At 39.2% G+C, this 22535-nt stretch overlaps 1 protein-coding gene across 1 annotated transcript in view; it reads right to left on the reverse strand.

The window, feature by feature from the left end:
• The window catches only part of MYOM2 (myomesin 2), a 75291-nt gene that overhangs the window by 24523 nt on the left and 28233 nt on the right, over positions 1 to 22535 (reverse strand). The window contains exons 12-24 of the mRNA XM_015819152.1: positions 22054 to 22107; positions 20421 to 20548; positions 17500 to 17683; positions 14210 to 14384; positions 13226 to 13347; positions 11939 to 12126; positions 9829 to 9955; positions 6365 to 6543; positions 4577 to 4691; positions 3494 to 3650; positions 3285 to 3391; positions 1893 to 1937; positions 860 to 996 (exon numbers count right to left, since the gene is read on the reverse strand). Coding sequence (XP_015674638.1) covers positions 860 to 996; positions 1893 to 1937; positions 3285 to 3391; positions 3494 to 3650; positions 4577 to 4691; positions 6365 to 6543; positions 9829 to 9955; positions 11939 to 12126; positions 13226 to 13347; positions 14210 to 14384; positions 17500 to 17683; positions 20421 to 20548; positions 22054 to 22107 — 1718 coding nt within the window. The remainder of the gene's footprint in view (positions 1 to 859; positions 997 to 1892; positions 1938 to 3284; positions 3392 to 3493; positions 3651 to 4576; positions 4692 to 6364; positions 6544 to 9828; positions 9956 to 11938; positions 12127 to 13225; positions 13348 to 14209; positions 14385 to 17499; positions 17684 to 20420; positions 20549 to 22053; positions 22108 to 22535) is intronic.

Raw genomic sequence — 22535 nt, forward strand, 5'->3', positions numbered from 1 at the left:
CATTGACGTTATGTTATTTCCTCTATCCTGACATTACTGGAAGGCATTTCTCTAATTAACAGTTTGCACCTGACATGTCAAAGTCACCCCTTGGGCAATCCACCACTCACTGGACATTGAGTTGTTCAGATGCCAGGCAAAGCCCTACCTTTTCCAAAAAAAGGCATTTAATCTGAATCTTTAATAGGTTTACAGGCAGTCCTCAACTTACACCCGTTCGTTTAATGACCATTTGATGTTACAACTGCACTGAAAAAAGGTGACTTATGACTATTTTTCACACATACAACTGTTACAGCATCCCTATGTCATGTGATCAAAATTCGGACGGCATATCCTGTCATATTTATGATGGTTGCAGTGTCCCGGGGCCATGTGGTCACCTTTTGGGAACTTCTGACCAGCAAAGTTAATGAGAAAGCCAGATTTACTTAACAACTGTGTTACTAACTAAACAACTGCAGTGATTCACTTAACAACTGTGGCAAGAAAGGCCATGAAAAGGGGCAAAGCTCAATAACTGTTTTGCTTAGCAGTGGAAATTTTAGGTTCAGTTGTGGTTGTAAGAGGAGCTTTTTAATGCTGCCATTCAAAACATCTTAATGTGTGATTGCCTTTTTAAAAAGTATATCTTTTGTTCAGTCGTAATGTCACTAAGGATATTTGCCACATAGGTGGGAAATTAATTAATTAAAATTGCAAACAGTTTTGTAAAGTCATGCCTATTGTCTGCATTTCATACATATACATATACATACACATACACATACACATATACAATAAAATTTTGCATTCTTTCATGACTGAATTGGACTACTTCTTCCAAGTTTGCTTTATATCATCCACATTTTAAACTTACATCATCATTGGAAACTTCACTATCATTGATTACAAATCGATAGGTGGCCTCATGTGAAAAGCTCTCAGTCTGAATCCAGAAACGCACTTCTCCTTTGTCCAAAATCTCATAGGCTAATTCAGACTTCAAAGGAATAGCTGGAAGAAAACAGCATATGTAAAGCAACTCTGTGAAGACCTATCCAAAACATAAGTGCCAGTAGCTTGGCGCTTCTAAAAATCTTAACCAACATACAACAGAAATACAATGAAAGCTTTAGAACTTTTCCAGTGTATTGTCACAGGTATGTGGAGTCTTTGATGCTTTCTGAGCTTGGTGATTTTCTTGCAGATGTTTCATTACCCAACTAGATAACTTCAGCATTGATGATCATCATCATCCTCTCTGCACTTGTGATGTTACCGAGCCGAGGTGGCCCAGTGGTTAGAATGCAGTACTGCAGCTACTTCTGTTGATTGCTGGCTTCCAGCATTTCAGCAGTTCAAGTCTCACCAGCTCAAGGTTGACTCAGCCTTCCAAGGTCGGTAAAATGAGGACCCAGATTGTTGGGGGCAATATACTGACTCTGTAAACCACTTAGAGAGGGCTATAAAGCACTGTGAAAAGGTATATAAGTCTAAGTGCTATTGCTACTACCTAGTTGAGTAACGGAATGTCTGCAAGAAAACCACCAAGGACGCCACAATTCAACCCTGAGCTACAAATATTCTCTTCTGCCTGTATCACAGGTATGTATTAAAAAAACGTTCTGCACGATTAAGGACACAAACTTCAGCTGCATTTATTGCGCCATTTACAGCTCTTAAATACATAATCCAGCAAATATTGGATATATTCCATATGACTCCATTCATCCAAATACATTTGCAATAGTGAAGAAGATCTCCCTTAAACAGAAACTAATATTTGCATTTAATTAATAGAAGGATAAGCAAGCTGTTCTACTAAAAAGGTTTTTATTGCTTTACTTCAATCACCGTGTACAAATGCATTACTTTCGGGATTGCACATTAGATTCAGACCTCCTACTTACTTGGATTCTTTATTTCACGGCTTAGTGTCATCAAACGTTCAAGCTCTGAAATGAAGAGCAAATTTTAACCTATTGTTTTAATATATGTTGGCTATCAAACTAAACATTAATAAGAATGTATGAGTCCATGAAATACCAAGAAACTTTAGCTCAATAAAGGAACACAAGTCTGAAAATTCAAGCCTTGAAAGACAGGAGATAAGAAGAGGCAAAGTTTGGATTCTGATATCATGACAAAGCATCCTATGATGGGATCAAACCTTGATGATAAGCTATCTTGTGACAGAATCAAGCTTAGCTGCACCCCCATCCCATGTCTCCCCCTTAGATAAAACCTGAAGGGGCACTATCTTTACAGAATCATTTTAGTAGTATCATCCAACCACCAAATGTGTAATTTTAATTGTGGTCTAATGGAAACAAACTACCATTCAACCATTACTTTCAAAACTGGATTATTAAAGCAACTATAATTGATGCTGGCTATAGCTCAAATAATGAAGCAAGAATTTTTGATCTTCTTACAGCTCCACTAAAAAGCAAGGAAAATACAATAGTTCAGGAAATGTAGACTCATTCTTGTGCTAAATCATAGCTTATCATAATAATCCAATGCAACATAAGAGTTTAAAAATAATGGCCCACATTTTAATTATAAAGAAATGCACTAAAATGTAAATATGAGGTAAAATATCCACAGGTTCTATATCTTGCTTTATCTGCCAACATAATTCCTTAGCATATCATTTTAAAAGGGATCTCATTTCAGCAAAAGCATGAAATCTGGTGAAGAGCAAATGTTTTTTAGTGTATGTAGTAACTGTCAGTAAGCTCTCACAAAAATTGTGCAAAGCACTGGAGACCAGGATTAGCTCGACTTAACATATTAGAATTGCTAATAAAGTCTGGGGAAGTGGAAGTAATTGCAGGGTCTGCCAATTTTCAAATAACAAAGAAATGACAAAATTAACTAGTGAAACACTGAAGAAACGAACAAATGCTTTGCTCTCATTTCTATCTATTAGAAGCAAGCCAGCCCATTTAAAAGTTTTATTAATCTATAGAAACAGAGAGATATTACTTGATATAAGATACAAAAGTTGGTGAAGATTGGCTTTGAATACAGTAATATCTTGAGGGAATAACCCTAATGAACTTTGTGGTTATAACAAGGAAGCCCTACGGAAGACTTCGATTGTAAAATATTAATGCATATTTACAATGCAAAAATGCCAATTCTGCTGGTTGAAAATTCTAAATATTTATTTTATGAATAGTTATTTTCTTTTTAAAAAATGTATCAAATCCTTTCAGACCTAGAAACAAGAAAATGTGGATAACAGCTTTACTCAAATGTGCAGCTTAAGAAGAAAATATAAATTTTGTTTTTACCTTCTTCGTCCATAACGAAACTAGATGAGACACCATCAGTATCACTAACAGCAACGGAGTAAGTTCCCAAATCATCTTTGTCAGGTTTTTTAAAATAAAGTTTAGAGCTGAAATATATGTTTTTAATTTACAAAAAAAAAGGAAGATCAGTATTTTGCTAAAAGGAACCATACTTTTAAAAACATTCATAAAGAACCTGACAAACTTACTGATCACCAACGGTTTCAATGTTAAATTTATCGGTATTGTCTATCTCTTCATAGAATTTACTCCAGCTGAACTGAGAAGCATCTGAAATTTCTTTGCAGTCGAACTCAAGATAAATAGTGCCTTCCTCATCCACACCAGCACTGATCTCCTTTGCACCTATAAGACAGGATTGCAGTTCGAAATATAAGCATTGGGATAAATGTTCGTTCTCCCCAAATCTGAGTCCATTAAGGCCTTATTGGTTTTAATTAGTCCAAACTTTCTCTTAATTGTTTCACTTTCCTGTTGCAAACTGAAAGAATTCATAGAAATTACACGTCAAAAAAGAAAAGCAGCTTAATTTTGGAATTCTTTACAGAAAAAATAAAAAACAGAACTGTTGAAGCTAGTAATAGTTCATCCAGCATATTTACAGAATCAAATGCCAGAAGCAGGCAGAGTGCAAAAAAAAAAAGATGGTGACATTGCTCGATTCTGTATCCATGCAGTACTTCTAGACTTGTTATCCTCCTAGCAGCCTCACTGCCTGCCATGTTACCAGCACGCTTAACCGTACCAAATGACCCGTCATCTCATCTTCTGTATTGGTTGAAGAGATCATTGGTGCCATACAGTACGAATTTCTGCATCTTGCTATGGCCCCTCATGCTTCTGAAGGTATCATTCCCAGCAAATTTCCTGTCCTAATATGCCCTCTGTCAACTTTGAAAGGGAAAATGGATCATTTTGTTTTTTGAAATGAATCCACAAATCTCTTGATAAGCTGGAACAGAAGGAACTTGAGGTCAAAATACAAGCTGGAGGGGAGCTGGAGGCTTTTGAATACCATGTTTTGTATTTCTTAATCCCTGCATATTCAGCCATGTTTTAGGTGATAAATTTTCAGTAGCAGCTCTGTGTTTTTATTTTCCCTCATGGGAACAGGTGCTTCTACCGAATTTGGGAACATTTGTGGTTCTGATCAGTTATGATATGAACCTACCAACCTTTGCAAACTTTTAATGGCTGGAAAAGGATGAAAGATTTTAAAAACTCGGCTTTAGGAGAAAACAAATCTGACAGAGCGAGGTTGTATTTCTTACCAGGCTTAGCCTGTACAAGGACAGCTTCAGAAACATCAGACGGCTTGCCAATACCAGCATCATTCACTGGGCGAACTCGAAACATGTAGCATTTGCCTTCATGTAGTTCTGTGACCTGAAAGAAGATATATCAAGAAGATTTAATAAGTCAAATGTATAGTCCATGGAACTTAAGAGATAGTGGAAGAATTTGCTTTGATACTGTGATAGAATATAGTAAGGAGGTGAATTCCCAGGAGGGAGGGGAGTAAGATGTCCAGACATTATGTGTGAGAGAAAGACAGTGAAGACAGCCTCTTCCTAATAATTCTCAGAATACATGGTAGATGCAGGTAGATGGTGTTCAGTTTGGCAAGATTCTGTCTATAAGTGTGGAACAGTAAAGAAATCTGGTTGGAACAATCACCATATGTCTTTCTTGGGGTTGAGTCTAATAGATCCTCTCTGTCAAATACATTTTTGCAAACTTGTAAATCCAAAATCTTCCCTAGTGGTTCCCTTATCTTATTCATAGAAAAAAAACTATAACAAGAAAATGCATAAAGCTGGTTAACAAAGGGTTAAGCAAGTTATAGCAATGAGGGACAAAGAATGACTGGTACTTTAGTTTATTGTTTAAAAAATAGCAAACAAAACAGTCAGTAGGTATAGGCTTTCATGGGCTGTATCTGTTGGACAATGTTGAGCTTCAAAGGTTTAGTGACCACAATCTGGATTGCAGATTTCCTGATGTTTCACTAGGAACTGCGTCTGGCCTCTTCCATAGCAAGGTGGTCTGCCACCCAATAAGGACCCAATAAGGACACAGCTGCTCAGATTAACCAACTAGAACCCAGCATGTACAAAGAATCAATCAGGAATCAGCACTTCAAAAATAACCAATTGGAAGTCATCATGAGCAAAGGACCAGTCAGGAATCAAGACTATCAAAGTGACCAATTAAGATCAGGCACAAAGAAAGAACCAATAGAGATGAGTCTTCACCAATCTGCGCCAATTGGAAAATAGCTCAGCCAAAGACCAATCAAAGTTAGGTCACCCAGCTATAAAGACAGGACCCCAGTCAGTTCCTGCTCAACTGCCTGGGGTCATAGCCGACCACCTTGTTTCTGAAGATACTAAGCACAATTTTGGTGAAATGTCAAGAAATCTGCTGTTTAGACCATAATCACTAAACCCTGGAGCTCAAAACAGCTCAACCAAAACAAGTAAATTATTAACAGCATACTTATTTTTAAATATATTAAAAGCAGTGCTTTTTTTTGTCATAGAACACACCAGAACAGAGTTCCGGCACCTTTTTTGACGAATTTTCCAAGTTTTAAAAGTAATTTTTGAAAATTTAATGTTTGGTCCACGTAGACTTGAATCGCCCTGTCGAGCATAGCAGGTCGGCAGCAAAATCATTAAAATGGTGCATGCGGGCTCCTTGTGTGTTGAGTCTGATGCATGTGTACTTCATCTGTGCTGGTTGTGATAGCGCTGCTCAGCTTGTGGCACTGCTCAGTTTGTGATTGGTTGTGTGTCGCCTGCTGAGTGCTTACTGCGGGTGGCGACCGTTATGTTTCGTTACACAACTGACATGTGTGAGTGTGTGTACAGTGATTAACTACATGCGAAAGGTAAATAATTTCTTTATTTTAAAAAATCGTTGGTGAGTTGAAAATATTTTTTTTAATTTTTAGTTTAAAATTTACTATGAACAATTGCCTTAAATACAATATCTGTTAAGACTGGTGAAATTACAAAATTAAATAAAAAAATGCAGCTGATAGAACACGTTTTTACCTTTAAGTAACGGTGTGATATTGATTTCTCATTGAATGTGGTCCAGTTTTCCTCTTCTTCCTCTTTGTAGTCAACAAAATATCCAGTAACAGGGCTGTTCCCAATATAAATAGGAGCTTTCCAGAGAAATACAAGGGAGGTATTTCTAATCTCGCAAAATGTAAGATCATAGGGAGGACCTAGAGAGATAAAGGATGGTGCATCTTATTTAAAAGATTATTTTTAAAAAAAAGCCAACTAGGAGCAGAAGTCTGCTGGCTACCAAAGGAAAAGTCTGTATCTCTGAGCATCTGAATGCCTACATTTGGTTTAGCAATCCAAGCCACAAAATGTGCCATACCTACCAATCCCCATCACCTCCACAATATTGCTGAAATGACGGTACTGATTTTTGTGCCAAAAAATGGTGTTCTGACACACTCCAGTGTATTAAAAATTATTTAATCCAAACTGAGATTTTTTTTCCCTAGTTACCAATCAGTAGATTCAAATTAAAATATGTGTAAGTTTGAAATCTGTTCATGTCGCTCTAATATTGTAGAGCTCACTGGGTACATAGGATTTATGATCTCCTTTTTATTACAAAAGTTTGGGAGATCAAAAGCATATATTGTCCCATTTTTAATCCAATCACAATTTTGGTACGCAAATGTGGAGTTTCTTAATGGATGATCTGGATCTAAATCTCCCATCAAATCATAGAAGTGGTTCCTTACTTTGGACAAATGGCTAATGCTTAACTTCAATTTAATATCAATCAAATAATTCATGTTAGTTAACTGTTGTAATGCCCAGATCTAAAAGACACTATTTGCTGACCTTGTAAACCGCTTAGAGATGGCTGTAAAGCACTGTGAAGCACTATATGCTATTTTTTTTAAAGGCCTCTTTTCTCCAAAAAGAAGACATACTGTATGAGTTTTATGGAGCATTGTATGATATTTTCCAAATCATTTCCATGCAGAGGTTTTAGGATCAGAAGAGACCATTTGTCTGAAATGTTATAGGATTTCCTGCTTGAGCAGGAAGTTGGACTAGAAGACCTCCAGGGTCCCTTCCAACTCTGTTACTCTGTTATTCTAGGAAGGAAGGAAGGAAGGAAGGAAGGAAGGAAGGAAGGAAGGAAGGAAGGAAGGAAGGAAGGAAGGAAGGAAGGAAGGAAGGAAGGAAGGAAGGAAGGTGCATGACTATGAAAACATTGAAACGGTTGCCCATGCAATCCAACTTGAAAGCCCCAGCTCAGGTAGCAGGAGACAAGATAAGACCACAGTCTTACCAAATGGGAAACTTTCCTGTTGCCAAGGCCTTGGAGCTCCAGCTTCACAAACAGCTACGTGGAAGTTCTGCATTGTGAGCTGTGTCACCACCAAGGTGGAAGAGCAATGTTGTTGGAACACCACATGCAAGACTGATATCAGATTGACAGAAAGGCCATTGATGGAGGGGCCCTTAAAAGGAAGGAAGAATCTGGCACCATCTTTTGAGTCTTTCTGGTTGCGAACTTAGTAATGCCAGTGCAGCCAGCTCTCCATATTAATATTTATATCTCAGTATTAAAATAACATCCTATTAAAAGAACAAGAGCAGATTTGTGCCAATTTCCCTACTTCATTATTCAATCTCTTTTATTCAAATAATGCAGGACAAAGCAGGTTGTATATAAACCAAACATTTTCTCTGTTCCAGATGCATCCCTTGTAGATGAAGGGACTGCTTGAAATTCAACAGACGCCTTGCAAACATGTACAAAGGCAGTAATCTATAGTAGAAGGTGAGAGAAAGGACTCTGGGAGGTAAACAACGATTCCTTCCCTATCAGCATGAGAATTGTTGTTTTCTTGACAACTTCATTCATTTTGGATCAAAAACTTGAGCCTGAAGGCATATTCCCCAAAACAAAAGAAGCAAACATTAAGCATAAATTGCTGTTTGCTTTGTTTAATTATAGAGACAAACAAACAATCCAAAGCTAACTTGGGTTAAACTTGGAAATTATCTAAATTTTACCGTCAACCTTTTAAAAACCTTTTTTAAAAAGCAGGAACTGGGGATACTTTTTCCCTTCAAAAACTGCATCTCCCATGTTCCCTTGGTGTCTTGAATCCTGATACAAACATTTCTTCTGTGCCTGCTCCTATTCCTCATACTTCAATGCCAAGGGTGTGCTTTTGGGTTTGAAGAACTGACTCACTGAATTTGGAAAAGTAAAAGCAGAATAAGGAAAGGGTTTTGAGAAATGGGAAGGGAGGGAGGGAGGGAGGGAGGGAGGGAGGGAGGGAGGAAGGAAGGAAGGAAGGAAGGAAGGAAGGAAGGAAGGAAGGAAGGAAGGAAGTGTTGGAGGAAAAGTCTTAATTATGGTTCAGTCCAAGCCGGGGATAAACAACATGGTGACTGCTTTAGAAAGAAGATTGCAGTTTATTGAAGAGAAGAGCCAGACAAAAAGTTGGCTCTGGCAGAAAAAAGAGGAAAAAGGGCTGAGCACATGTGGGGACTGGGTTTTTATACCCTCTGGAGCCTTTTGTTTGGAGTTGTTTCCTGTTCCTGTGGCATGAACTTTGACCTGAGTCTGAGTGTGTTTTTCTGGTATTCTGATGGTGATAGGTTAATCCTATTATGTCCCATGGGTCATATCCTGCTTCCCTGGGGCTGGGGCTAATGACTCTTAGAGTTTGGGTGAGGTGTGCAGATTTTAGGTGTCTTTGTCTTCTTAATCTCCTAGCTTCAACCTTCCTGGATTATTTACATCTGCATTTCTACAGAGCTGGTTTTTGCTTGGGGGAGAGAGACTTGGGGCTATCAAGAAAAACTGGGCATGCTTTTCTGCCTCTTCAAGATCCTTTGAGGAAATATGTTTTCCTGCCCTTTTAATATTTCCTTCTCTGGGGGGCTGGCTTCCATGGAAGGAAGGAAGGAAGGAAGGAAGGAAGGAAGGAAGGAAGGAAGGAAGGAAGGAAGGAAGGAAGGAAGGAAGGAAGGAAGGAAGGAAGGAAGGAAGGAAGGAAGGAAGGAAGGAAGGAAAGATCTGAGTCAATCCAAAGCAAACTTGGAACCAGGAGCATTTGTGGGTGGAAGGTTAAAGAAGTCAAGAAGACAGCTGTGATCTTGTGGATGAACTCCTGCCCCTTTTTAATGTATATGATACATGTAAAAAAGAGGCAAAGTTTCCATTATGCAGTCATAGCTGCCATCTTAATTCTTAATTCCCCATTCCCACCCCATAGACACCCCTGCTTGGAACATAATGGCTGCTCCTCAGAACCAACTTCCTATAGATGCTAAACTAGATGTATCTTCCCCTGGCTTCTAAGTTTTAGAATCCTGACAACGTGGGCATACTCTTAGCTATGGGAGACATAGGAAGTATGGTTAAAAACCAAGCATGTTAATTATTATTAAGATACAACATTTTTTGAACACTAATTGATGTTAAAGATGGTAATTACTTTCATATCCAAATTACCTACCTGGTTCTGGCATGTTCCAAGCCTCACATTTGAAAAACCCACTGGGTTCGGATGATTTCCCTATGCCAGTAATATTTGTAGCAGCAATTTTGAATTCATAGTATGCATTTTCTTGCAAATCCTCTACCTTTACAGAAGAGTTAGCATTACAAAAAAAAATCCAAAATTAATGTAGGTAATAACCGTATGACCTCATAATAAGAGCAAACCAATTAAAAACTATTTATTTCACTTGGACTTAACTTCTGCGAAGCTGAATAAACAAGATTTTTTTTAAAAGAAAAAGAAAATAAAAATGACTACAAATATGGTGAAATCCTAAAAGGGAAGCTTGATTGCAATTCAAAAGTAACGATGGAAAAGCAACCTGTGATACCTTAAAGCAGCGGCCCCCAACCTTTTGGCCACCAGGGACCGGATCCATGAAAAGAGAATTTTCCACGGACCAGAGGGGGTGTGGTTTCGCATGCTGCCTGCATCCTGTGGATTGGGCTTTGCTTGTTTGTGCACCCTGGTTTCTGGCATGCCGCGGACCACTGCTGATCCATTGACCAGGAGTTGGGGACCCCTGCCTTAATGGATCAGATATGTTTTGGAATCGTGAACATTTCTAGATGGCAACCTAGAATTGAGTCAGCTCTTGTTCAAAATTGTACATATTCCAATAAATTAATTAATTAATTTTATTTAACTATCATATTTAATGCTGGGCAGCGTACAATAATCTTGAGCAGACTACAGCTGTGTCTATCTGTACAGGCTTTGCTGCAGTCTCATGCAAGTTCCACTCCCATATTGGATCAGGAAAATAGGGTGTACAATAGGTTTTCTTGATCAGAATTATTCAGAATACATTCTGAAGGAGAATTATTCCAATGGGTGAGAAAGAGGAACAGCTTATCTTACTATTTGACCTAAGCAAGCATATTAGGCATCCTCAATAATAATACTAAAGAGAGATACAACTACTTATTGAGTGGAGAGGACATTAAGAAACACTGTTTTGCTGGGCTGAAAAGAAACTTCCCAAATCACAACTCTTTTGCCTAGTTTCCTAGTAAAGTATATTTTTGTCCTTTCCTAGACTCAGCTCAAACTGCTTCCATAGGATCAACAAATAGCTTTATATTACACTGAGATAACCCAAGCTTTCTATGTGAGGTTGCTAATTTGGAAGGTCGATGCAAGAGAGACAGGTTTGATAATCTGGATCATCAAAGGATGCATAATTATCATTTAATTTCAAATCAGGCAGGAATTAAATTGCATTATGTTAACTTTCTATAGTTTTTTTTCCCTTGCTTCCTTTTTCCTGCAAGCGCAGTGTCCACTTTGTTCAGATCAAACCAGTATCAATCTATTGATTGTGACTGGAACTGATACCATTGAATGATAGAATAGAATAGAATAGAATAGAATAGAATAGAATAGAATAGAATAGAATAGAATAGAATAGAATAGAATAGAATCAGACAAATCAATACAGAAAGAAATGAGTATAGAACATTTCATTTTTTTCTTATAATGTATGTTTGTATGTGTGTGTGTATGAACATGAACATGAACATGCATTATTGAGTATTGAACATTTCATTTTTTTCTTATAATGTATTGTTTGTATGTGTGTGTGTATGAACACAAACAGGCATTATTGAGAGCCATGGTGGTGCAGTGGTTAGAATGCAGTACTGCAGGCTACTTCTGCTGACTGCTGGCTGACTGCAATTTGGCAGTTCGATCCTGACCGGCTCAGCCTTCCATTCTTCTGAGATCGGTAAAATGAGGCCCAAGATTGTTGGGGGCAATATGCTGATTCTGTAAACCGCTTAGAGAGGGCTGTATAAGTCTAAGTGCTATTGCTATTGCTATTATTTCTATGTGTGTTGTATTCTCATCAATATAGTTAATATTGGATTTGTACTTAGATAAGGAAAAAATAATATTGTTAAATTTGTTTTTTAAAAGTATAGTGTGAAAGATACACAAAAATAAGATACTGCTTAGTCTATATTATAGAATCTGGTCTGGATCAGTCCATCACATCTGCTATGAAATTGGCAAAATCAAGCAATATTGGCTGCAAGTATTCAGAGTATGCAAAAATACAGACCTTATAAATCCTCTCTTTAACAAGGGAAGAGTTGACTTCATGCCAGTTGTGGTGTTCTGCCTCCCGTTTGTCTATGTAATAACCCAGAATATTTGATCCACCGCTGTATCTTGGAAGCTTCCAGCCAATGGTCATGGATTGGCCATCGCAGTTGAGAACGGTGATACCATAAGGATAGGATGGACAAGCTGTAAAAGTCAAGCAAACTTCTGAATAGTTCACATACAATGCAACAATATCACACATTGTTTTCTTTTATACTTTGATTACATTATGATGAATTTATGGATTGACTTGTCTAAGAAAATGATGCATTTACAAGGCAGTCATGTATGTCTTCTAAGAGGTAAGACCCTTTATCATCAATGGGGGTTATTCATAATAAATATATAGAATAGCATTTTTAAATCTAGGTATATTAGAAGTTAAGTAAACTTAACCAGAATATTACTTCTGCCTTTCTCGGAACAATATTTTCTTCTTTCTGTGTGTATGACTTTATTTGCTGAAATAACTCACCCCAAAGTCTTGGATAAAAGATAAAATAAGGTTGTTCTCTCCAACTTTACATATTCTTCTTCAAGTTTACATATTCTTCTTTAATATTAGTCTCCTTTTATAAGCCAAGCCCTTTCCCCAAAGCAGGTACCCACATTTTCATGTAACAATGACATCACGTGGAAGCTTACAATTATGTGAAAAGTCTCCATGCTAGCAATGGATGGAGGCATCAAGATGGGAAAAGTGTACATTATTGAGAGTATAGATAATCCTCGACGTATGAACACAATTTAAGCCCAAAATTTCTGTTGCTAAGCAAAGCAGTTGTTAAATGAGTTTTGTCCCATTTCACGTCTTTTTTTGTCACAGACTGTTACGCAAATCATTGCTGTTGTTAAGTGAATCAATTGGTCATTAAGTGAATCTGGCTTCCTCATTGACTTTGCTTGTCGGAAATTGACTGGGAAGATCACAAAAGGTGATTCACATGACCCTGGGACTCTGCAGCCGTCATAAATACACCCCAGTATTTAGCCTGAAATTTTAATCATGTGACCATGAGGATGCACTATAGTCCTAAGTGTGAAAGATGGTCATAAGTCACTGTTTTCAGTGCCGTTGTAACTTAAAACGGTCATTAAATGAATGGCTGTAAGTTGAGGACTACCCATAATGGCTGCTGCTATTGGCTGTAGCTACTATAGTGTTACTAGGGAGAAATGGCTTCTAATGGATCAGACCACTCCTTAATCTTTCAAAACATCCACCTAACCAAGTCCTACTTACTGAGGGCTGCCTGTACTGTGATGGGGTCAGACTCCTGAGAATTTTCACTCATCCCCACTGCATTGGCTGCTTTCACACGGAAGATGTATTTCTCTCCTGTTGTCAGGCCGTGCGCAGTGAACCTGAAAAAAACAGGGCAGTTAGCTGCTATTGTGGTTTAATTTTAAACGCATATGCTTGGGCTGTTACAAAATCCATGCAACAAACAATTTATCTGAGCAAAAGAGACGTGAAGTGGAAAACCATGAATCTAGAAACATGCCCGCGCTGCTTTTAACATAGGAGGACTGAACAGGTTACCCATCCTGATATGCCCAATGGGATTTTTGCAGACTGTGACCGGTTGCCATCTTACACAGACAACGGATGGCCCAGAGAAATTGTACTTGCTCTTTTCAGAGAAGATTGTTTTATTTCTAGTCTTTGGGACAGAAGACAGATGCACACTTTCTGCTTGGCCCGTTGTGGGTACGTGCCAGTCGCTCACCGCTTTGTGGGGACATTCTGCCCCTCCCACACCATTGCAAATGCCTTTCTCTTCCAGCTTTAATTCAGTTTAATTCACTGGTTTCCCACCTGAGCCGTCTTAAGCCCTTTAAGTGTGGATGATCCCCAGCACGTCATTCCATTCCAGTAAGAGGCCCCACTATGATTGGCTGCAAAGCCGGCAACTCCCTCCCACCAGCAGCCAGTCACTTTCCTATGCAGCCCTTCTGCTATGTTCTCTGCTGTTTTATTTGTTTGTTTATTTTGTTTGTTTATTATTAATTAATTAATTAATTAATAATCTCGTGGTTGCTCATTAAATCAGTTGATTATCTTCACCCTAGTAGAAGGGTGTTCAACCTTGGCAACTTTAAGACCTCAGGACTTCAACTCCCAGAATTCTCCAACCAGCCATGCATGTAGAAAGGACTAACCAAAATCTACACATGCGTATTTAGAAGAGCAAGCAATTCTTTAAACACATTATATTGCTTTTACCTGTTATACTTGATTGGCTTATGGTTACACGGTTCCCAGAGATTTGATCCTGCCACAGAATAATCAATGTAGTAGCCGATCAGATCTTCTTCATGTTTGGGCTTGTCCCAGTTCACAATAACAGAGGTTTTTGTGTTTCTTGTTGCAGCAACACGTCCAGGGGCTGATGGTACCACTGCAGCACAAAGAAAGACGCTTACTCTCTCCATAGCAACACATTGGTATATTGCAAGATCCAATCTGGGTCACTCACTGGGACCAGAGTTTTAATCTTCCAAGCTTTCAGATTCATCCTGGAGCTCAGCTTTAGGGAATTTGTCTGTGCTGGAATACATGCTTTGGGATATTGTATGAGTAGTATTTATGTGGTGCCTTCCTATTTGTTGATTGGTGTGTTGATGACTGGTGATTAGCTGTTGTTTTCTTGTGCTGCCAAGTCCTCAGCTCCTAAGCACTTGATAAGTTGCTGATAAATCAGCACTCCTGTAGACTAATAAGGCACCCGTTTTCCAGGCTTCAATCATTTCCCTGGCTATCTTTGTACCTGCACGGCCAACAATATTAGTAACTGCAAAAGTGAATGTATATCCTTGATATATGGTATACCAAACATTGGTATATATTTGTAAACTGTCCAGAGTCACCTCTAGGCAAGATGGACAGCATACAAGTCTAATAAATAAATAATTAATATAACCAACTTTTCTCAAGTCTTCCATGTGATTTTCCTAGCAAATATCAGAAGATGCTATACGTTGCAAATTTAAAATAATAATATTTTAGTCAGATATTTAGACTGGATCTGGTATTTTTGTCCACCTATCAAGTCCTTTCCATTACTAAATTCCTGAATTGGTCTAGACATTTCTAAAAGGGGAGGGGGTGTAATTTTCAAAAAGCGATCTTGGTTTCTGAGCTATCAATTGGACTAGGGATTTCCAAGTTGAAAATAAGTCCAGAATCCCTCCAAGATATACAGTATGTAAATGTGACCTTTGGAGAAATTCACAAGGCTGACCTTGGGGAGAAAAACTCATTAAAATTCCTCCTCCCTCATTCACTGGGATCTGCCTCTGTTTGCACACAAGAAAGATCAGGGAGAAGATGGAGCTTCTCCATGACAACTAACACCCATTTCAGTAGCAGCTGGACCTGTCCTATGTGTTTCAAAAGTGCTATGCCTGAGACACCCCTGGAGCTAATGTCTCCTTCCCTACAATCCTCAACCCCACTGAGATAATGACCGTGTCTCCCACAAAGAAAGAATACGCTCATAAAAATTAGGAATCATATGTGAGTTATCAGAATTTGACTTTTTCTAGTGTTCTTCAAAGATGCTAATGACTAATATCTTGATTCTAAACATTTAACCAAGAGGAATTCTTGTGTATTTTTTCTCTTGAAAACAGAATCTTTAAAGCCACATTCACAAAGGGCCTTGGCAGAGAACACTTGATGACAAAGTCATATTACGCAGACTCTACTGACTGTTGTGATAGCACCAGGACTACTGTATATGTCCTGCAAAAATACAGGTAGCAACAAATCCTGAGGTGGCAACAAAGACATACAGGAAATAAGTTGTGAATGACTGGAGTTTTGCAGCCCAGGCACCATAACAATGGTGCTTGCAAGGGTGTTCCAAACCAGGAAGATGGCAGATGGAATGTCATGAAGCCAGCCCCGCCTCTTTTCATACATGGGTCATATAAAAAGGGCGAGGCTTGCATTGCAACATTCCGCCCAGCCTCTTGCCAATTTTGACACATAATACAGTACGTACTGCTCTGGACAATACTGTGTGGTATTTCTATTAAAACAAATTTGTAGAAATGGTAATCAAAATCCCTGAGAAACACCATTTTATAGCAGGGGTTCCCAACCCCCGAGCTGTGACCCACTGCCAGGCTGCACAAGCGGCAGGTGCTTGCACTCATGCATGAAGCTCTGCACAAATGGTGATGTGCTTGTGGGTGCACACATAACCATCCCCTCTCCCCCACCCTCCATGCTGGGCTGCCACATGGGAAGGAGTGAGGACTGCTATTATATAGCACAAATCATAGCAAGTTAGATGGGTGTGTTTTGGAAAGCAATGGTTTCTAGGAAATACTAGGTCATGATTTGTACTCTGAGCTTTGACAAGTTATCTCAAAGTATCTCAGTCAATTTTATGTTGCCAAACACAAGGTTGCTCATTACTAAATTAATTCTCATTGAGCCTTTTTTCCAGCATTGTTTCTTGTTCTATACAAGGGCTAGGCATCCTGAGGGCTCAGGATGAAACACCCCCCTAGTCTCTTTATCATGGTTTCTGGAATCCCCTTTGATAGTTATCACTGAAAATCAGACATAGTTTAGAGCCATTTTGAGTAAGAAACATAACATCTGCATTATGAGCAAATGTTAAAAGTTTAAAGAAATAAAGAAAACCCCAAACTTTTTCAACCTAAAGAGAAGCTGGAAAATTAGGTCTTATTCACTTTATACCCCTGTCTGGTCCAGCTGTGTCCTTTCTCCCTTCAAAAACAATCAAGCTGTCTGGCCTTGGCCATCAAGAGTTTTCCCCTCTATCACATACTTTAAGTTTATTTGTATTTATTTGACAGATTTATATGCTGCCTTCCTTCCAAGATGTCAAAACAGGATACAAATAACCAGGGCTGTCTCTAAGCTAAGGATGAGAAAGCATCAGCCGAGAGGCACCAGATTATAAGGGGTATCAAAATGGTAAAACTTCCCAAAACCACAGTAAAAAAACAAAAAGCGTGCCTGCTTGAGAGTTAAATACAATTTCACAGAAATGTTACCATAAGACAAAAATGGGTGTTGATGTAATGTTAACAACCATTTGTTTGAAACGGTAAAGGATTTCCTGCTTGACCCAGGGGGTTGGACTAGAAGACCTCCAAGGTCCCTTCCCGCTCTCTTATTCTGTTACTTAGCGTGCAATAGGGTGAAAATGTCTGAGAAAAGGAAAATAAAACAATTTTCCAAACCTGAAAATCATAAAACTCATAAAAGGGCACTTTTTTGCAATTCCTACCCAAATGGGAAGATGAGTCAAATCATAGGGGGAGTCAGTTTATGATTTTGTCTAAAGTGCCAACATGTCTACAGCTGGCCCTGCAAATAACATTTTCCTTCAATTTTCCCCCGTAATAATGATCCTGAAAATTACACAATGCCGAAAGTGGGCGACTGGCCCAAAGTCAGCCAGAGCTTCATAGCTGGAGAAAGATTTGCTCCTGAATTATGCTAGCCCTAATCCAATGCAGTAGATTCCTCACCGATGGCCTCTTTTGCTTGAATAGGTGGTGTTATTTCAGAAGGATCACTAATCCCGTGCTTGTTGGCTGACAAAACTCGGAAAACATAGGATTTCCCTTCCGCAAGATCAAACACTGCATAGCGAGGGGATCGGACTGGCACTTCAGCGTTCACTCTCTGCCAAGTCCCACTGCCAACAACAGACTGTAAAGAAAAGATCAAGATCATTACTGCATGTACAGAATTGCAAAGGCCCTCAAAGTACTTGAATTAAAAGTGCTTGAATTAATGAACTATAGCTACACAATCTTCTATTTCTTAGGTAATCTGCCAGATGTGATATGGAAGCACATGGATTCGCTTGCTCTAGTTGGTGACTATGTTTGACTCTAAACAGTTAAAACAATAAATTCCTCTACTTCATACAAATAGATAGAAATAGATTTCGTTCAAGCAGGGATTTTAGACATCAAAATCCCTGCTTGAACGAAATCTATTTCTATCTATTTGTATGAAGTTTTGATACCATTTGTATGAGAGTTTTGATACCATTTAGAGAAATCTGAAAAATAAATATATTGTGAGTCTTGCTCAATTCTGGTCATGTTACGATTTTGTTATTCTAAAATCTAGATTAATGATTCTAAATATTGGCCACTTTAAGATGGATGGACTTCAATTCCAAGAATTCCCCAACCAGCTGTCTGGAAGTTGAAGCCCACATGTTTTAAAGTGGCCAGAGTAGACACAGCATGTTCTAGAGCAGGGGTTCCCAAGCCCTGAGCCACAGTCCACTACCGGGCTTCGGCCGTTCAGAACTGGGCCATGTGAGTAGCAAGTGAGCTTGTGTGCACGTGCAGCTCCATTTACACAAGTGGTGGGTGCTCGTGCTTGCACACAAAGCTCCACTTGTGTGAGCGGCGGGTACATGCGGCCAACATTTCGGCAAATGGAGCTGCACGCACTTGCATGCATGCCTGCCACTCCCAAGAATCATCCCCTCTCCAGCCCCCACTGGGGTGCCAAGCTGGAAAGGTTGAGGATCATTGTTTTAGAGGATGTCATTAGTTCATTCAAGGCCAAGCCTGAGCGTATTTTTCCAGAAATAAAAGCTACATGGGGACTCTCTCTCAGATAGGTGCATCAAAGGACTTTGGCTGAATCTGCATCCCTCTAAATGTATGGGGTTTCAGCTTCCATGATTCCTCAAGTAACATGCTGCTGGCCGTGCTGCTAAGAATTATAAAGTTTGAGCAGGTTCTATGTAGGGAAAGCTGGTGTACAGTGTTGCAACTTTAGTCACTGAACTGCTTTTTCTTATCACACACAATATTATGGAATTAGGGGAGCCTTATTTTCCTTTGCATATTGCCATCATAGACTAATGCAATGTTTCTCGACCTTGGCAACTTGAAGACATGTGGACTTCGACTCCCAGAATTCCCAGCCAGCATTTCTGAGAGTTGAAGTCCACACATCTTCAATCTGCCAAAGTTGAAAAATACTGGGCTAGTGAGTATCAGCTCTGGCCTATTGACTGATAATGTCCTAAGACAACTTAAGTCAGCCTCCAAGAACCTTCAGCTCTTCAGATATTTTGAGAGGGCAACTCCCCGAGTGCCACTCAGCATGCTAGATCAGTGGTTCTCAACCTGTGGGTCGGGACCCCATTTGGGGTCGATCGATCATTTCATGGGGGTCGCCAAGCAAGGCTGTCTGCCTTTTTTTTTTTGTCCGCCATTTTTCCCCTTTTCCAGCGGGTGCCTTACCTCCCTTGGGCTGGGCCAGCTGGTGGTCGGCCTGCTCCGTCTCTGCCGCTTGCCAGCTACGCCTCGGCCAGCGCAGGGGGCAGAACCACGCATGCGTGGCACTCCCGGGCAGGGAAAGTCCTTGACTTAGGACCGGTTGGGTAGTCCTCGACTTATGACCGGTTTAGTCCTCGACTTACGATCGGTTTAGTCCTCGACGTACGACCGGTTTAGTCCTCGACTTACGACCAGTTGGGGTCGTGGCATTAAAAAGGTTGAGAACCACTGTGCTAGATGATATCATTAAGCTGTCTTTGGCAATGCCCCTCAAAGTTAAGCTGGATCAAACCTGGTTAGTATTCTAGTGTGAGATAATTTTAAAAAAAATCTAATGACTGTAAACTAGATTACAAAACATCCCAGATGGCATCAAGAGCAGCGCTTTCTCCTAGTATTGCCTCAAAACAACATATATTATGTTCTACCCACCAGGAATTCAGGTTATCTTGAGAGAGATTTTATTTAGGTTGGGGTAGATTAGACTAATTTATCTATTGAGGGATGGTAAGATCAGAGCAAGTACCAGTCTTTACGATCTGTTTAAGTAGCTCCACACATGCTAGATTTTTTGTAGAAGGAAGGCTAAACTTCTTCAGCATTTATGCTGCTCCTGTGGCTTGCTTACTCCCAAGTCTTATCTATCCAATGTTCCCCACTATGGAAAAAAGCACTTTTTCCCTGATCCTCAATTTCAGTGTCATTTAAATAAATGTAATTAAAGCAATTTTTTGGGTCTGGGATCTCTTCAACCATCCCTATTACATTCCCGGATTTGTTTTTAAGAAGAGATTGGACAACCATTTGAATGAAATGGTATAGGGTCTCCTGCTTGAGCAGGGGTTTGCACTAGAATAGGGCTCTCCAAACTTAGCAACTTTAAGACTTGTGGGCTTCAGCTCCCAGAATTCCCCAGCCAGCATGGCTAGCCAAGGAATTCTGGGAGCTGAAGTCCACAAGTCTTAAAGTTGCCAAGTTTGGACACCTCTGAGCTAGAAGACCTCCAAGGTCCCTTCAACTGTTCTTCTGTTAATGTTCATATTTTTCCCTTTCTGCCACTGAGCACACTATTTGAAATGAAGAGGGATATGGTCCTGAAATGCCATCCAGGCAAATACCACTATAAAGCACAGTACCTTCTCGATGAAATACGATGGTGGGTCTCTGCCACGAGGAACAGGTGGGTCCCAACTGAGAACGACATATGTTCTGCTGGTTTCGGAACCATGCACGTTGGTGGGAGGTCCAGGGATTTTAACATCACCTGGAAGAGTAATACATTCAATAACTGTTCAGCGCCAGATTAATCTCCCAGGCTAGCATTGATGCAAAAAGTTCTCTTTTCAAACCATCTCATTAGAGCGCACTGCTCAGCTATTAAGGGCTCTACATCAGCTTTGTGATTTATCAAAGCTAATTTGTTTCCAGTTTGTGAAAACCAAGCAAGAAGAGTAGCAGCTATTTTTCATAGCTGGCTTTTAAAAAAAAAAATGAAGGGAAAAGGAGGAAAGATTGCATTCATCTCCTAAGTTTTTTGTTTTACTTTGATCACATTTGAATCGCTTTCACGTGCGGTACTAAATGCCCTGATAAAGTCTTAATGCTTTATCCAAATAGGAGACAGGTTGATCAAAGTGAGGGGCCTGATAGTTTCTGCCTCTGAAAAATGAGCAAGGAGTAAAATCTGCATGAAGGATCACAGCAATTAAATATAAAATTGTACCAGCAAAAAAGAATAATGTAGGATGTAGAAACCTCTCCTAGTTTAGGAATGACAATTAGAATCATTGGGTAATATGTGGCATAGGAATGAATTGTCATTTTCCTGTAACAGTTGTGGCTGCTCTCTGTTTCTCATCAAAGATCAGTACTTCAAAGAGAGGATGGGAGTTTTAAGATCCATATGGGATGGCTCAGCTTGCTGAGCTGGTTTAATATTAGTCCTAGTCAGAGAAAATCCCCAGCACTTTTTTTTTAATACTATGACTACTGGGGCAGCTCTTGTATCTGGTATCTCCACACCTGTTTTCTTTCAAAAGCTGAGCCCTGAGATATTTGGTAGGCAAAATAACTCATCACAGAAAGAGGGGGGGGGAATAAAAACCTGTGACTTGATTTGTCTTAACTATTATCATTGACATGCATTTTCTAGGCACCGAGAGAACTATCACTGTGCATTTTAGCACATTGTACATATACATTTTGCACTGCAATTTGAATTTGGAAGGAAATAAGCCCTGTGCTGATTAACTAGCCTTTTCTGGCCCTCTATGTTCCATATTCAAAAGAGCAAAAAATATATTTCTGCTCTGGGAAGACAAATGTTAAAATATATTTACACTGTGGTCTTAAACTGCATCAGCAGGTATGATTTATTGCGCTTTAAACTCTAAAGCACTTCAACAAATTACTGTTCTTAAGATCCTGGTGGAAAACCAGAAAAATTAAAACAGCAATACTGGGATATCCTGATAATGCAAACATGCATAATGCTTACGTACACAAAATGAAAATGGAATACTTTCCCGGTACTCACAAACAGTAATCACTCAAGAATGTATGAACTTAGTTCTGAAGTTCTCCTCTTACTAAATTCCTCATGTGGACAACAAGAGAGATGCACATGTTTAACTCTATATTAAATGCATAAAGAAAGGAGTCTAGCCAGAAAAAGAAATTTGAATGTCAGCCGGAAGACAAAAGTTTTAGTAACGGCCATAGAAGTACTGTGGGTATGTCCATTATCTTTCCTCTATAGAAGTTACATACCTTCAAAGTCATCATAATGGAGGACAATGTCCCTGCTTCCCTCCATGAGAATAGCTGAAGGTGAAAGAAAACATTATTTATATTTAAGTTTCTGTACTAACAGAACGCCTTCTGAAAATTACATTGAATCATCCTCTTTGTAGCATTTGATTGCTTCTCACTATTATGGATTTTTATATCAGCAACATTATGCAAATGCTGATAGCTCTAGTCTAGCATCTGAGGTTATTAATTCAGATGAGTGCTCTTTCCACACTAAAGGTGAACAAACCCTTAAAAGATCACATTTTTATTCTGAACAAATTAATCAACTGACCAGAAATCCCTGTCACTCAGGACAAAAATGAAGCACATGTTAGGCCTAATATAATTTATCGGTGGAATCCTCGACTTACAACATCAACTGAGCTCAAGATTTCCACTGGTAAGCAAGACAGTTGTTAAGAGAATTGTGCTCATTTTAACTACCTTTTTTGCCACAG

Source organism: Protobothrops mucrosquamatus, unplaced genomic scaffold, assembly GCF_001527695.2.
Source record: "Protobothrops mucrosquamatus isolate PMUCROS unplaced genomic scaffold, P.Mucros_1.0 scaffold864, whole genome shotgun sequence".
Taxonomy (NCBI): Eukaryota; Metazoa; Chordata; class Lepidosauria; order Squamata; family Viperidae; genus Protobothrops; species Protobothrops mucrosquamatus.